The 17,568-nt window shown below is 32.5% G+C and overlaps 3 protein-coding genes across 10 annotated transcripts in view; 2 read left to right on the forward strand and 1 right to left on the reverse strand.

Moving 5' to 3' along the window:
- The window catches only part of LOC148627281 (uncharacterized), a 44,568-nt gene extending 43,058 nt beyond the window's left edge, over nucleotides 1–1,510 (forward strand). For all 8 annotated transcript variants that reach the window (XM_088570889.1, XM_088570936.1, XM_088570870.1 and 5 more), the window contains one exon: nucleotides 172–1,510. The gene's annotated coding sequence lies outside the window, so the exon portion shown is untranslated. The remainder of the gene's footprint in view (nucleotides 1–171) is intronic.
- On the reverse strand, nucleotides 1,498–15,591 carry LOC148627283 (polyglutamine-binding protein 1-like). The gene is made up of 6 exons (XM_088571008.1): nucleotides 15,439–15,591; nucleotides 6,859–7,165; nucleotides 4,023–4,123; nucleotides 3,317–3,414; nucleotides 2,166–2,338; nucleotides 1,498–1,839 (listed from the first exon to the last, which is right to left on the reverse strand). The coding sequence occupies exons 1-6, from the start codon at nucleotides 15,506–15,508 to the stop codon at nucleotides 1,701–1,703; spliced, it is 888 nt and encodes a 295-aa protein (XP_088427134.1). The 5' UTR covers nucleotides 15,509–15,591; the 3' UTR covers nucleotides 1,498–1,700.
- A 2-nt stretch (nucleotides 15,592–15,593) lies between these two features.
- Nucleotides 15,594–17,568, forward strand: part of LOC148627284 (N-acyl-phosphatidylethanolamine-hydrolyzing phospholipase D-like) — a 31,852-nt gene continuing 29,877 nt past the window's right edge. The window contains exon 1 of the mRNA XM_088570996.1: nucleotides 15,594–15,659. The gene's annotated coding sequence lies outside the window, so the exon portion shown is untranslated. The remainder of the gene's footprint in view (nucleotides 15,660–17,568) is intronic.

The following is a 17,568-nucleotide window of genomic DNA, read 5'->3' on the forward strand; positions in this document are numbered from 1 at the left end:
ATGTCCCTTCTCAGTTTTATATTTCTTTTTCTTCATGTACTTCCCAATTTGATGTTTTTTATGATTAAACTAGGAAATAGATCCAATAATTTTATAAGTATCTTTTCATTTATTCATACTGATCTACTGATTATATGTTGTATAATGTTTTTTTTATTCTTTTCCATGCAGCCAGGATAAGACTGTGATAAAATACTGCTGAAATTTTCATTGGTGCTTTGGTGTTTGGATGCTCTTAGTTAAAATAACAAAATCACTGTACAACAAAAATCTGACATTAACTATTTAACTTGCTTTGATTTACCATTTGTGGGTCATTTATTTCATTTATTGTTACTTAATTAGTATGCCCTGCCAACTATGATAACAAGGCAACAACAGGTTTGTTCACCAATCCCTGTATTGGTAAGTTTCTAAGGAAAACCATTCTATGAAGATGTTGAATATAACGATATAAATCTACCTGTACTTATTAATCATTTTATAAATCTGGCTCAACATAGAGTTGACCAGGACATCAGGTGTTGTATCAGTATTCAATTCTTTTCATAATCCTGCGTAAAAAATCTGTCTTTGTCTTTAATAGAAGCAGAAAGTTTTAAATCCTCCTGAAGATTTACAATAGGTCACTTAGCTTTGGAGTGCTGTTTGCTTATTTATTTACCACGGTAGTACATGTTTAGTAAAGCATGGAAATCTTCACTAGCCATGTTTTGGTTTGACAGTTTACCAATGTATGCTCTGAAAGGAATTATGCCCTGCTTTTGCTTACCGGTATACCAAATCTACATGTATTTTTTGTTTCCAAAACCTTTTTATTCTGTTGACTGTCAAACTTTTTTTTAGAGCAAAAGTATTAAAATTCTTACAAGAGAATTATTTTTAGTTTTTTCATGAGGTTATAAAGCAGACTTCTGTGTGATTAAACAAAATGTTTAAAAAAAATTAACAATTCTGCCTGCCAACAATACATAATCGAAATTTTTAGAGTTGATCTGCCATGGGTGCTTTCAATAACGATAATGTCTGTAAAATATGCTCAAAGAATTATATCAATATATTTTACAGAAAACAGATATGATGTTATGAGATGCAGGCAAAACCAAAATTTATCAAATTTATTTCATTCAGCTCTTTAGAGTAAGCTTTTATGGTTCATCTTGCTTGAAATAAATCATGTTGGTGAAAGTCATTTTATGCCCTTGTACAATGTACTAGAGTAAAGTACCTTCTTAAAAATTTAACTTCCTTTCTTCTAAATTATACTTTAATGTTGTTTGGAGTGTATCTACATTGTGCCTCAGCTGTCTGAAATTCTTCATTTAATAGCTGTTTTAAGTTTTAAAAAAAGCCAAACTTTATCTGGTTGAGTGATATTTTTTATGTGAAGATTTGAAATGCAGCTTTACATTGTTTTTCAGTACATACATTGTTATGTTTCAATATTTTTTATTATATACATATTTTACATGTTTTATTTGCAAAATAAAATGGTAATTACATTCCACAATACTTGCTTTATTTGGTCCATCACTATTACTATGACAACTAATCCTGCCAGAACTTTGTGATGAATACAATGTATTCACTATCAACAAACCTAACATCCATGTTAAAAATGAATTGTGAGTTTTTAAAATGATCAGATTGGAAAATGACCATCACAAGCTACACCAAATGAAATCTTATCAGTAAAATTATCATTTCTTTGCTTGGTTCCGCCGTAAAATTTCACCAGGACTTGGATAAGGTCTTTGTTGAAAGAGAGGTCCAGATGCTGTGGTGTCTGCTCCTGTTTTAGCCTCATTACCTCTGTCCAAACCAGAGGACCATGTACCTCTGTAGGAAAGAAAGTGTATCATAAAAATAAGTTGAAGAGAATTTATGATATGATCCATTTGACAACAAATCCTAGGAGGTTATATCAGTGAATAAAATAATAGTCAATTCTGCCTTTGAACACATAATAGAAGTAAATACTTGTTAGTTCAGAATCATACATTATCAAAAAGAAAAAAAATATTGTTAAAATACAAAACAACATATTAACAAGACTAAACATATCAAATATGGAGATTATTTTCTCCACTCATTTTTCTTCTATTCCTAGCTTCTCACTCTATAAAAATGTTGCATGGAATTCTACTGAAATTGATATAACATACCTTGGTACTTCAGAGTAGGAAGCAGGGTCCATAGGATCAAGTTCTTCTTTCTTACTCTGTCTCCTTCCACCTCGCCCCCCTCGTCTATCATCCCGCCTATTGTCTCTTCTACCCCGCCGTCTCTTCCTGTCATATTCTTCTTCAGAATCGGAATCACTTGAGGAGCTGCTACTCTGTAAGTGAAAAGTGATCATATGAAGAAAAAATTAAATGCTTTGCAAAACACAGCTTGATATGAACACATAGGTTGAATCTAGAACAATTAAAAGTGTTTACAAGTAATTTATTAAGCATCTAAGATGTGCATCTCCTATTTCAGAACATAATTTGAATGCTTTTTCTAGTAATTTGGAGGGGTCCTAAGCCAAACTTGGACTATACATTTTATGATAACAGGGTACCTTTCTCTTATCTGCAACTCTCCTACATTGTTGAATGGAATTAAATGAAACTTTCATATATTATTTATCAATATTGAAGATGTGCTCTTTCTAATTTCATTTTGATCCTTTAGCATCCATGATTATAGGGCACCATCAATTAAATAAGGAATTTATATTTTCTGACAGTATGTTATATGCTTGTGGACATTCTAGAATCAACATCTTTGAATGACTTTTGATTAGATTTTGATATTGGTATATACTAGTAGGTGGTCATTATCAAGACCTTGAACACAATTTATTTTCATGGTCATTGGTCAAAAGGTGTATGATATCAGACAGGCCCAGCATAGGGCAGTGTGGGAATCAATTAAATGAGCTTTGCTCATAATTTTGAAATGTTATTTATGTATTTTAAGCAATAACAATAAAAATCATTGCTGTAAGTCACTAATTACTAAACAGTAACATTAAAAGTAATTAAAGGAATTATTGTAATACATTTTCAGTCTAAGAAGAATTAACCTGAATCAAATGGTGCACACCAAATAACTGGCTATGTGAGTTACCACATGCATTGAGGCTATTTCAAATATACCTAAAAATATCACAATAATTCCTTATAACTTATTATTTTTTAGTTCATAATTTAATAAGTTAATCATAAAACAATGTCACAATCACATGGTAAAATTATGTCTATGAGATGATAAATGATAAAATGTCAACCAATCAGAAGAGACATTACATTAAATGATTGAAACCTACAGGCGAGCTGTCTGAATCATTGTCCTCCATGTTCTCTTCTTCACTCAGATGGAGGTCTTCATCCTGGCTACTAATAATACCAGTGTCACCAAGGATTGCTGAAAAGGACAAAATTCAAATTACCAGTATGTTACCCTATATTGGACTGGATATTACCAAAATAAAGCAAATACCAGTTAGTGTTTCAAACAGAATAATGTTATCAAATCACCATCTGTTATAAACAAAGCATTTCAATACATTCTCACTTAAACTTGATCCTATTCTTCTTTTAATTGTATGTCAAGATGTGCTTTATAGTTACATTTAGGCATGCTGTTTAGTACACAAAATTGAACTGGTCAATTTTATAAAACTTAAAATTAAAAGTTGAAATTTTGTAGATATATTGATTAAATGCAGTTAAGCATTTATACAAAGACATTATTTTTTTTTACTTATTTTCCACCTCTCTTTCTGTGGCCTGATATTTTATATAACAAAGTATTTGGCTGTTAGTTTTGGAAAGGCAACCCTGACTAAAATCAATGCACTAGAAAAAAGAAAATTTCTGTTTTGACTGCCTCAAACAGTTTTATTTCAACGAAATGAAACCCATAATTCACCTAACTGTACTGTACTACATAATCACTAATGCAAGACCCAATTTTACCCCCCCCCCCACCCTTACCCTATGAGAATAAGAGAAAGCTCTTCTTTAACTAACCTTGTATTTTGTCAGCTGACAATGTGATATGAGCTGAAGGATGTAAGGGAGCTAACCATGAGACTTGATCTGTAACAAGGTTCCAGTAATAATATCTGTCCCTGTAAAATATATATATCAAATATTTAAAACACATCTGAAGGTTCCAGTAGAAATAACTCACTCTGAAAATATTAAGTATTTTACGGATAAACCAATTAATGAAATATAGTACAAACCAAATCTTTCTGTGTTTTGTTAATACATTTTTTTTACGGAAAAATTACTTGTACAATATAGTGTATTTCAAAATGTAATTTTTTCATTGTAACCCTGTACAGATACATTGTAATTTGACAGTACTAGTTTCTCACCTCTCACCTTCTTGGCTATTCAGTATAACAATATGTCATTCTGATTATCATTTACAGAAAGATTAATCTAAGGGACCAAGATTCTAGCAGAAATCGAAAGGAATGTAATCCAGGGACAAAGATCTAACATGGAAAAAAGAAACACACAACAAAAAACACAAAATAAACAAAATAATACACACAAAGCAACAAATGTAAATAAGCAACTGGGACAGAAAGTTGGAGTTATAATTTGACTTATTCACACTTTTTTATTCAATTTTTTTACTTTTCAAAACGCATCGTCCTCATATAAAACAATGGAAATAAACATTAATAAACGAACAGCATTCCAATGTCCCCCGCAAAAAAAATTGCGGAAAACTTTAAATTCACTGAAATTTTCGAAGTCCAAGGGCCATAACTTCCGTAAAAATCATTAAACCGTAACCCAAGTCAAACTTAATCTGTATAACTCTTCATAATAAGGCCACATACCAAAAACAAACTTATTTGGTAAAAGCATTACAAAAAAAAAGTGCGGAAAACGTGGACAGACAAATGGATGCTCCATATTTCCACATCCACTTGGGACACATCGCAGGGGACAAAAAAAGAAACAAATTTAAATTTAAGGCATACCAGTAATTTTTCAGTGGCACTGCATACATGTACTTGTATGAAGCATCTGACAGCTTCCAATGTAAATATTATTAACTTTAACATTATTCAAGAACAAATGATAGAAATTTTCAAGAAATCAATAAATAAATTCTTTATTGCCTTATTTTGAGTTTGATAAGGAAGTCAGTCCTTCCTTTAGCCCATACTTCCTTCCATTACACAGAGAGGAACCCACCTCTTATCCATTACTTCTCCTACACCACAGATTTAATGGTACTTTAATAGAATCTTTATTACGTATTCCTATTGTGCACATAGCAAACCATGGACTTAGTCATTTATTAATATGGAGACATGGACGACCCATATCTTATCTGTTACTCCTCTCACACCACTAAATAGAATTCAATGAAACTTTTGATAATTTTCAATTATAAAAGGCTATTGCAGAACCTCGAGATTGAGGACTTCAAGGCTAAACCACCTGACTGTTCTTGCAAAAACTCTCCATTCAAATATAGTCCTTCCGGTCACGTCATTACGGGAGATTTGTCCATCATTGAAAACCAATCTCTGCGTAATATCCTTTCTAAAGGTCCCAAGCACCATGAAGCATGCTCCATAAATTGGAATTATAACGTTAAAGTTCTTAAGGAAGCCTTGGAGGACTACACAATAAAATGGATAAAACGAGAACAAGAAGACATTGATTCTCTGTCAGAGTGGTTAAAGGCCGTGAGGTCCTTAATTTTGAAATGAATGAAAGTATTAAGTAGGTCAATGAATGCCAATGCTACTTCAGTTTTCAAGGATCCTGATGTAGCAAAAACATTGTCTACTATACATGACAAATATGTTGTCATACCAGCAGACAAAGCCTAAAACAACATTGTTTTTGTCTGCAAAATGTTTGACATCCAATGTTTATTATCAGAGGTAGACACAGAAAATAATAGCAGTGATAAGACCTATACTGCTACCACACTATCCAAAGAAGAAATTGTGGAAAACCATAAATCTGGTCTTTTGGTCTCTCTACCAAGGACGATGACTGTAGTGGTATTAATTCAATGTGGATCCTGAAAGAAGTCAGGATTTTAACTGAGTATGGGGAATAGAGGTATACAGTGTTGAAAAATCATAGATTTTAATGCTATTATATTCAGATAATAGTCTTGAACTGATTGTCTCCAAAAGATCTTTCAAATATTTCAGGATCCACATTGAATTAAAACCACTACAGGAGTAACAAGTGTTTTGATAGGACTGTAGACCCTCTTTGACAGTTGTGAGTATAGAAGTTAAAAGTTTTGAAAGAGGTTTGATGGTGCATTTTGCAGATCCAGCTATGAAACATTTGTATGAATACTTGTGGAGTTAAGGAATCCAGTACATAGACGGTAAATCACAATCATCGTCTTTGGTAGAGAGACCAAAAGAGGATAGCACAGATTTATGGTTTACCACAATATCTTCTTTGTAGAGTATGGTGGCAGTATAGGTCTTATCACTGCTATTATTTTCTATATCTACCTATGATAATAAACACTGGATGTAAAACGAATTGCAGACAAAAACAATGTTGTTTTGGGCTTTGTCTGCTGGTACAACAACATATTTGTCATGTATAGTAGACAATGTTTTCGCTACATCGGGATATTTGAAAACAGATGTAGCCTTGGCACTCATTGACCTACTTGAAACTTTCATTCGTTCAAGTAAGGGATACTTATGTATCAGGGTCTGTTACTTCCAACCATCCATCAGGTAAGGGATACTTGGGTATAAGGGCCTGCCACTACCACCCAGCAATCAGGTAAAAGATACTTACATGTCAAGGTATGCTACTTCCAACCAGCCATCAGCTAAAGGATACTTACGTATCAGGGTCTGCCACTTCCACCCAGCCATCAGGTAAAGGGTACTTTCTGAGCATTCTGTCTCTCTTTCTGACCATTTCTGCATCTGTTTGAAATTCCTTCATCCCCCATCTTTCCTTACAATAATCTCCACATGTATGGAACTTATTTGACCTGTTTGGGCATGCTGGTATCTGATGGGTAAGCTGACCCCCTATACCATGGTGCTCTTCTTTGGGAGGCTCAGGAATATCTGCTGGTTTTATGGTTTCTGCCTCCTTTACTGGATCATCATAGTCTTCAGCAAATACTTCTTCTACTTCATCAGCTATAAAAAAAATCAAGTTTTCAAACAAATAAGGAATGCAACCATTTTAATGTTCTTTCTATTAACCATTTTGTTGAAATCATTTTAGTGTTTCTTTAATGGTATGACAAGTACAATGAAGTAAGAGTACATATTGATAGGTCCACTCTACATTTAGAAACAGCTTAAAATTGAAACTCCCAACCAAATAGTTTATCATCACCACAGTTTACTTATACCGGTACATTATTTTGACTGAAGGTACTTACAACACAGAGCCTAATCTAACTTGTTTGTGCTCAATTCTCCCCTTTGTCTTTGACAGGGAGTTTTTGTAATAGATTACATAGACAGAAATTTCAATAGTGTTATTTTTCAAACAGAATTTACCAAAACTTCTCCTTGTCATTGATGTCTAGATTAAGCCCTACAGAACATTCATATGAAAATAAAAAAATGACAGATCTGTAATTCAAGCACAGGGGCACAAGGGTTAGCTCCCAATATCAAATATGCAGCCTGTCTAATAAACATATGTACATGTGTTATATACTTGTATGGCTGCATATGTGATTGTGGGAGCAAGCCTCTGTCTTTCGAGTCAATTGAAAATAGAAGACTGTCAAAATCTGACAAGAACTAGCCTTGTTTTTTTTTGTTTTTTTTTATTTCAACTTGCAATTTGGAACACACGGAAAATTATCAGTCCTTCTTGTGCCGTCTCAATACTTCTATTTTGCATGATTTTTACTGTACAATCATCAAAGAGCTAATATTCTGAATAAATTTGACTTTCAATCCTCCCCCATGCACATGAAAGTCATGACTGTGTGTGTGGCTATCACTGAGGCACAATCATTTTGAGTTTTAGGATGAGTGAAATAAAAAAGTCAAAATTGTGAATCTTTATTTAAATATGTAATTTCTAATTGCTAAATATTTCTAAAACAGGAAACATTTTCTTAATGTCAATATCTGTTTGACTATTTTATAGACTTTAAACTTTTATACTTGGATTACACTTTTTGGCACTGAAGTTAAAAGCAATATTGCCCAAGTCCCTGCCATAGGAAACCCTTTTCACAAAATTCCCACATAACAATAAACAAATTCTTTTTTTTTTAGTTTAAATAGCGTATCTCAGAACACAATAGCCTATAGGGTCTATTAAATTTCAGATGATGGTTTGAAGTGGACAGTAAAAGAACATGTATTGTCACTAAAAAGCAAATTTAAGAGTAGTTGTATTGACACATCAACATGTGAAGTTCTTTTCTTCTGATTCAGCTTTCTTGTCGTTTGTAATGTCTTTTTGTAAATGGCTTTTCTCTCTTTTTAACTTCTTCAATCCCAAGCAACCTGCATCATTTGAAACTTTTTGATCAATTGTGTGAATACATACTCAGGGTTTCCCTAGGCTAGCCATGTATGTCTCTTTGTATATCCTTTCATTGTAAATCAATTTTTTTGTATCCTGCAGTTTTCCAGTTTGATAGAAGATTTCAGTACCTGTGGTTCAATGATTCGCATGCATTGTTTGCAATATCTACTGAATTGAGTAAACTTCTTTTTATATTTGGACTCAACTCTACTTCATTGTCCCTCTTGAGTAGGCCTCCAGGTCCAAACACATCTGTGATAACAGAGCTAAATTTAGGATCCTTGATCACAAAACTAGGGAGTAAATGCCTGCTAAAAATTCTCCTCTAACATATACATGTATGTAGGGTGCACAAAATCAAACTTTGTTTTGAATTTGGAAAACATTTGTGGATGGCTTTGATAAGAGCCTGTTCTACTGTAACAGGAGAGCATGATGATTCACAAAATTATAGTCCACCACCAAAAATCAAACCCTAGACCACTCAGTGACAATCCAGCGACAAACTGATTTGGCTAAAGAATCAATCCTTTTGCCAAGTCAATTAACTGGCAATTTAAATCTCACTACCTACCATATAATAAATAAATACTAGCACTATTAAGCAAGCACTGAAAAAATATAAATATGAAAAAGCACCTTAAGATCTGCATGAACCACATCTGCATGAGTCGCCTTCCCAGTTATTGATAAGACTTTTAACTTTTTTAAACCAGCATTGTTGCAGTTGATATGTCCTGAAGGCCCTTAAGGCTTTGTATCCATTACTGTCCTAGAAGTTGCTCAAGTTAAGAAGGGCAGTTGATACTTATATGATGTGTTCATAAAAAATATCCCATATTATAAACAGTACCAAAATAAATGGTGTGACACTTTGAATTTAAATGACACAAGGGAATTTTCAAAATCAGTCACTGATTTATAAGTGTACTTCAGATATAAGGTTAAGATGGTTTCAATTCAGGTTCACACATCATATCTTAGCCACAAATGTTCTTTTTTTCCAGAAAACTGGCATTAAAGGTACATCAATATGTACATTTTGTAATAATGAGGAAGAAACACTTCTTCCTCTATATTATGAATGCAAAACAATTCCAAGAATTTGGCTACTAGTGGAGCAGTGGATTTATGAAAAAAACTGGGGATATTCTATCAAATTATACTTAACAAGAAATTATGTTTGGAAAATTTGGTAGACAATTTACCGGTATAACCCTAAGTCTTATCATTTACCTAATAAAATATTATATTTAGAGAGAGAGATTATCAGAAAATATACAATTTAGAAATATCAAATCAGCAATTAGTGAATAATATCTGATAGAAAAATGTATATATTGCTCAAAGGAAAAATTCTGAAAAATTTTGAAAAAGATGGCTTAGTTTGGCACGATTATTTGACTAGTGAGCAAGGATATGAATGTGAGTATGAGTGACTTCTTTCTTTTCTTTTCAGTTCTGTACTAGTTATTTCTTTCCATACATGTTTTGTATTTGTAGGTACGCCCCAAAATGTGTAACCTGTACCTGTACCCCTATAAAATTCCCTTACCCAAATTACTATATTGCAGATTTTTCTATTACTATTAGGAATTTTATACTGAAACTTGGTCTAAAAGTTCTGATTGATGTTTTTAATCAATTGAAGTTAAAACTTAATGAAAACATTTATAATAATTTCACTTAGTCGATTTTATCATTTTATGTTCTCAAAATTCCAGAAATGTGTAACTGTAAGTTATCGTACCAACCAATAATTGATTATTTCACACTTTCCAGTTCAAATTTTACATTTTTCTAAAATCATTCAGAGCTTAAAACTTCACTTTAAGACTGGATAACATTATGAAAGATTTGACATTGTTTTAAAAAGAAATGTCAGAGTTTGAAGTCCATACCATACTGTAGCACAAAGCCCCGTTCTAGCAAAAAATGAATATGATCTTATGAAGAAAAAGAAAGTCTTCTAATAAGAATCTGATGTGACTTTAATTTATTGTTCTATAATGATATCATGGTGTTCTAATGTGAAATATTTAATAAAATTGTACAAATAACAAAAATACTGGACTTTGATTTTGGGTATGGGAATTTGAGGTTACACATTTCGGCACTTAAATCTTCAATCTTGGTAGTCATCGACAGGATAACTCTCATGTACTTGAGGTTCTCTAATGTTTAGTATATTGTCTTCCTTGTAAATCCTCACTTGTATTTGTATGTGGCACTAAAAGGTTATAAGGTAGAATACAACAAAAGTTACAAAAAATAAAGTCTGTATAAAATCAAAATAAAAAAATAAAAAACTTTCAATCTTAAAAACGACGGGTATCCTCAATGTATTTCAACACAGCCAATAAAATGACTTCTTGGTGTGTTGATTCTACTTGAAGAAGCATGCCTAAATCCATGAATAGGTTTCCAGTGATGAAGTAGATTATTTGCAGTAATTTTTCCCTTTGTTCAGTATATTTCTGGCAATGAAGAAAGAAATGGTCTGTGTCCTCTCTTACTCCACAAGTCTGACTTTCACTGCTTAAAACATTTGGGTTGATGTGGTTTTGGTGAGCATTTAATTTAGAGTATCCAGATCTCAATTGATTAATAATAATAAATGAGTTCTTGTTAGGTGAGTCCTTTCTTAACTTTATCTTTATGTTTTTATGAAATCTGTAGTAATTCACCATTTTCCCAATGATGTTGCCATTTCTTCAATACATTGTTCCTAGCTGCTCTTTTAATATCCAGTTTAGTGTATATATTATCTGCAAATTGTATTACTTCAGTTCTGCTTCTTGAGATGCCTCTTTGCTTAATATGTGTCGGCTATTTCATTACCTTTGATTTCTGCATGACCTGGTGTCCAAAATATATTTACTGAAATCCCTCTGTTTTCAATTGCCTGATTTCAGTTTTGATTTCATTAATTGTTTGATGGTAATTATCACTTTTCCCGTGCAGAGTGAGGATTCCAATTGCTGATTGACTGTCACAGAAAATTGCTAAATTTTCCAGATCTGTAAGTTGATTTGAAGATAATGTGTGATCCAATACCAGTTTTACTGCATTTAGTTGAAACAGCTTTTTTTCAGTTTAATTTCTTCTCCTCCATTATATACAACTGCTTCCACCCCACAAGGACCAGGGTTGCCTTTGCATGAGCCATCTGTAAAAGCTATCATTGAGTTTGTTATTTGAATACTTAAAATTTCTTATATTTCCTTTCCCATGTTTGCCTGTTCTTTGTTTCTACTTTTTGAACTACCGATATTTCTCCAATATTCAGGTTGTTGAAGTAGAGATGTCAGTCCCTGAGATTCATATTGCTGTTCAATTAGACTGACATCGATGTAACATCGAAAGCCCAAATTTCCAAATGTCTGAAAGGTGTTATTTCAACCAGTAAGGCAATCAGCTGCGACCAATGTGAAAAATGGACACATGTAGCCTGTACAAAAATTATAACAATCAAACAATACGACAAATTGATAAAAGAAGAAATAGTTTTTGACTTCACATGCGATAAATGTTTAATGAACAGTCTTCCATTCAGTGAGGTGGAAAACTTATCCCTGATAAAAGACCTAAATGATCCACCATCAAACGTGCCATACAAACTGTACACAAATCAAAATAGCAAATCAACATGTACAGGTGACTTATTCCGACCTTTTGCATCGAAGGGTCTGCATTTCATACACTGCAATGCAAGGTCGCTGTTGCCTAAGATATCTGAACTTCAGTCAATCATTACAAGGACCAAAACAGCTGTCATGTGCATTACCGAAACATGGCTCGATGAGTCCATGACAAACTCTGAAGTGCAAATTGATGGGTAAAGCCTGATAAGGAAAGATTGCACCCGATCAGAAGGCAGTGTATGTGCATACATTCGAAGCGATCTACCATACACTCGGAGAGAAGACCTTCAGCAACAAGATTTGGAAGCAATATGGTTCGATGTCTTATCTTACTACCGAAGACCAAGCCTATCCTTGTTGGCAATATTTATAGACCACTGAAACAGTCTGTCTTTATTGATAAATTTGAAGAAAAACTCTGTAAAATAAATCCAGAATATGAGACATTTATTTTTGGTGACTTTAACATTGGTTTATTCCATAAAATGTCAAAGTTGTGTAAAGATTATTAAAACTTATTGAAAATGTTTCATCTAAAACAAAGTATAAATAACCCCACAGGAGTAACTAACTCAAGCAGCACCTTAATAGATCATATAATCACCAGTAGAGATGAAAAAATCAGTCAATATGGGGTAATTGAATCAGGTCTTAGTGACCACTTTATGACTTTTTGTACTAGAAAGGGCAAAAAATGAAAAAAGCACTACAATCAAAATAAGACCTACAAAAAACTATGATAAACACATTTTTATAGATAAACTTAAGAGTTTAAATTGGTCAGAACTGTATTTGTGTAGAAATGTAAACACTGCATGGGAAATATTTAAAAAAAAAACTATTTGTGTTAGTCATAAATGAAGTGGCTCCTATAAAAGAAATTAAAATAAAAAGCAAAACAGAGCCATGGATAACCTCTGAAATTTAGAGCTTACTCGAGAGAGGGATCAATATCTAGTAAAATTTAAAAAACTAGGTGATAGCAATTGTTATACAACTTGTGTTCACTTAGAAATAAAATACAAAGAATGGTAAAAATGCCAAAGAGAACTATTTTGAAAGTAAGACAGAAGAAAATTACAATAAACCTAAAAAAAACCTTGGGAACAGTTTAAGACATTAGGATATAGCAATATGCAAAAAGATAAAGCAAATATAGTTTCAGAAATTGATAAAGAAATATCTCATGATGCTGAAAAGATTGTAAATCATTTTAATGTATTTTTCACTAGCATTGCTGAGTCTTTGGTTGCTAAACTACTGCAAGCTGAGTACATTTATGACACTTGTTCAAATATTTTCAAAAGATTTTATAGAAAAGTGTTTTGTCAGAATTTATTTATGGAGCTGTCATCTGTAAATGAGGATTTTGTTCTCAGAGAGTTAGACAATGTCAGTAAAAGAACAGGTTTAGATGGTATACCATCAAGATTTCTTAAAGATAGGCCACAAGTTCTTGCAAAACCTATTACTTTTTTGATAAATCTATCTTAAACTAGTGGTATCGTGCCAAATGAAATGAAACAAGCTTGGGCTTGTCCTATTTATAAAAAAAGTAACCGTCTTGATGTATGAAACTACAGAACTGTCAGTATACTTATTGTTGTATCTTACAACCAGTTAGAATATTATCTGAATAAGAATAATTTATTGCATGAACTACAGTCTGGATTTAGATCAAAGTACTCTACTGATACTTGTTTGATACATCTACTTGACCACATTAAGTCGCAGACTGCACGAGGGCTCTATACTGGCATGATCATGCTCGACCTACAAAAAGCATTTGACACAATATTATGTAAAAAACTTCAAACCATGGGTTTACTTTCAATTCGATGGTTTGAATCCTATTTAACTGACTGTCAACAGAAAGTTAATGCAGGGAAGTATATTGGGTCCGTTGTTATTTTTATGTTATGTAAATGACATGTCTGCCAGTGTAGGGCCCAACTGCAAACTGTTGCTCTATGCGGATGATAGTGCAATTTTATTTTCCGATAAGAACCCAGATATTATATCTTCAAAACTTAGTCAGGAACTCCACTATTGTAGTAAATGGCTTGTGGATAATAAATTAAGCCTACATATGGGCAAAATGGAGTGCATACTTTTCGGCACTAAAAGAAAACTCAAAAAAATGAAAGAATTCAGTGTTACATGTAATAATCACACTATTCTATCTCAAAATAGTGTTATAAATTTAGGCCTACAAATTGACCAGTTTTTGTCTGGTGACATTACAGTAAATAGAATTTTGCAAAAAGCAAATGCAAGATTGAAATTTTTATATAGAAATGCAAAGTGCTTGTCTGAACATTAAAGAAGAACACTTTGTAAGGCACTAATACAATGCAATTTTGACTACGCTTATTCAGCATGGTTTAATAATGTCAACAAAACTTTACAAAACAAGCTACAAATTATGCAAAATAAAATTATGAGATTCATATAAAAGGCTTGGATTATAGACCTAGAGTTGATTACAATTTATTTGACAGTGTTGGATTTTTAAATGTCAGCAATAGAGTTCGACAAATGAGACTGAACCACGCTCATAAAATATTTTATAACAAATGCCCTCACTATATGAGAAATAATTTTTTAAAAACAAGAGATGTTACCTCTTATAACACTAGGCACAATAAATTTAATTTTCATGTACCATCTGTAAATGGACAATCAGAAAATACTTTTTATTATAATGCCATTAAAGATTGGAATGGTCTCCCATCCGATGTTAAAAAAATCAAAAGCTTACATGCATTTAAATCAAAGGTAATTTTTTTTTTCTTTTTGATAAAATGAAGCAAACTTTTCTTGATACTTTCACTATATAGTAAATTATAATACAATTTCAGATTTTATATATCTGGTAATCCCAGATTATTTATTGGCACTGCCTAAGTCTTAAGCCGGTTGTTGTTCATTATTATTTTTTAACATATAAGTTTCTTTTGGTTTTTTTTTCATCTGGGGACCCCGTTGGAAATAAGCCTAAGGGCTTTCACGGGATATACTCTGTTAAATATCAACTATGTGTCAAAATTTTACTTTTAACACAATCTGTGTCATTGTACTTTTAAGTGTGATGCATTCACTGGTGATGTATTGTTTTTATTGTATTGTATATGTATATGTATTGTATGTTGATATTTAATCGAAATAAATCTATGTACTCTTGTGAAAACTGAAAATCAAATTATTGTAATTGAAAATATATAAATTAAAAAAAAGACTTTTAAACTGGTTCAAGGTTGTCTGCGAACCTGCTTTCTGTTCCTCCTTCACAATTCCACGCTTTTTAAGCCTAGCCAGAAGAGCTTGAGGTAGTGGCATTTTTTTTTAATCAACACAACTTTCTTTCATGGGAGATAATCAAATAGCAATGTAAGTTCCAAAACCATCCCGGAAATCCGGATTTGTTTCTACTTTCGATTTGATACGGAAAACCAGCTAATATATTCTACTAGCATCGTAATTCTACCTGGTATTTATAAACTTTATTTTGTTATTGATAAGTTGGGGTACGAGCCCTTTTTTTATACCATCTTTGGATGACTTCTGCGATCAAATCAGCTGTATTACTAGGGACTTTGTATTACATCATCATCATCATTAAATCAGGTGCTACAGGTTACAGACCACCAATTCAACCAATGAGCATTTGGAACGTACGCAAAAATAGTCCTACGCAGAAATTACCCCTGTTCCTCATAGTGCTGTGAAAAAAGTTCTCATCTTATTTTAAAAATTTAAACAGTTTCTGAAAGGAAAAACATTTCTGTACATTTTATAGGTGCATTTTGCTTCTTGTGATGTGAAGCCTAATCTCCATAATGATTTTTAAATATACCCCTATCTTGTGAAAACACTGGGATTTCCCATGCTATTTATAGACCCTACACTTCCGGTGACCAGTACTGCACTGCAAGTCTGCTAACCCCACATGCCATTCTGAGGATTGTGAGCTGACATATGTAGAATCATGCTGATATATAGTCATCTGCAGGTTAAAGTTAAGGTAAAGTCCAGAGAAGCCATTGAATATTGTGAAATTAGCATAGAAGCCTATGGGAAGTGGAATTAGTGGTTTTTAGCCTTAAGCTGAAGCCATGGCAAAATGAAAAGTTTCTTCAAATAGCTTTAAACTACTTGAAGATCTTGTTAACTTTGCCATGAGAGGAATACACTACAAAAATCCTTCAAAATATGCATTTTTTTAAGTTATAGGTCCAAATTATGGAAAATTGGTCTTTTTGGCTGATTTTTATGTCCTATCTTGTAAAAAGTGTAGAAAATTTAGTAACAATATCAAATATTAAACTTTGAGGGCTATATTTACCTAAACATGGTAGTAATAAGCACTTGAAATCAAGTTTTGTGTAGATTTGAGCAAAAATTAGGTTAGAAATGAGGAAAAACTCACTTTCATTACTGCGGTTAAGGCCATATAAGCATTCCCCTATGGCAACATGGAAAATCCATTATTGAGCACTTTTTTTGCTTTAGGTGCCCTTTACTGGTCATGTTTTAATGTGAAAACACTGTATTTACAAATTTAAAGCCAAATATATCACCTTTTGTGAAAATTTAAAGATTTAGGATTTTTGACATGTGATCAAGAAAAAGGGGGAGGCATGTCAGAAATAAATTTTAAAAAATAGACCAATTTCTCAGAAAATGATTACTTTTAAAACTATTTCTTCATTAATATTGTTAAAAAACAAGTTGTGATTGATATTTTTTATTTGAAAAGTCAGAAAAAGTTCTTTGCAAATATTTAATGCATTTCAGTATGGTAGAATATTTTCACTTTTTTGCTCGCACAACTTGGTTACCCTATATTTAAAAATCAAATATTTAAAAAAGTACTTGTCACATTTCACTGAAACTTTGCAAATGCATTCAGTATGTGTGTAGGAAGATACCTGTATAGTTATTTATTTTTTCTAAGACAAAAAGTGACTCTTTAGGTTACAGACCACCAATTCAACCAATGAGCATTTGGAACGTACGCAAAAATAGTCCTACGCAGAAATTACCCCTGTTCCTCATAGTGCTGTGAAAAAAGTTCTCATCTTATTTTAAAAATTTAAACAGTTTCTGAAAGGAAAAACATTTCTGTACATTTTATAGGTGCATTTTGCTTCTTGTGATGTGAAGCCTAATCTCCATAATGATTTTTAAATATACCCCTATCTTGTGAAAACACTGGGATTTCCCATGCTATTTATAGACCCTACACTTCCGGTGACCAGTACTGCACTGCAAGTCTGCTAACCCCACATGCCATTCTGAGGATTGTGAGCTGACATATGTAGAATCATGCTGATATATAGTCATCTGCAGGTTAAAGTTAAGGTAAAGTCCAGAGAAGCCATTGAATATTGTGAAAT

The sequence above is a fragment of the Perna viridis genome, chromosome 1, assembly GCF_037379345.1.
Source record: "Perna viridis isolate PV_CMFRI_1.1 ecotype Kerala chromosome 1, ASM3737934v1, whole genome shotgun sequence".
Taxonomy (NCBI): domain Eukaryota; kingdom Metazoa; phylum Mollusca; class Bivalvia; order Mytilida; family Mytilidae; genus Perna; species Perna viridis.

Excerpts from the sequence above, each read along its gene's own strand:
- LOC148627283 (XM_088571008.1), bottom strand. The coding sequence starts at position 15,508 with ATGCCACTACCTCAAGCTCTTCTGGCTAGGCTTAAAAAGCGTGGAATT. Across the intron at positions 4,124-6,858 it reads GAAGTGGCAGACCCTGATAC|GGACAGATATTATTACTGGA; the intron begins GTAAGTATCCTT and ends TATATTTTACAG. Across the intron at positions 2,339-3,316 it reads ATGATTCAGACAGCTCGCCT|AGTAGCAGCTCCTCAAGTGA; the intron begins GTAGGTTTCAAT and ends TTTCACTTACAG.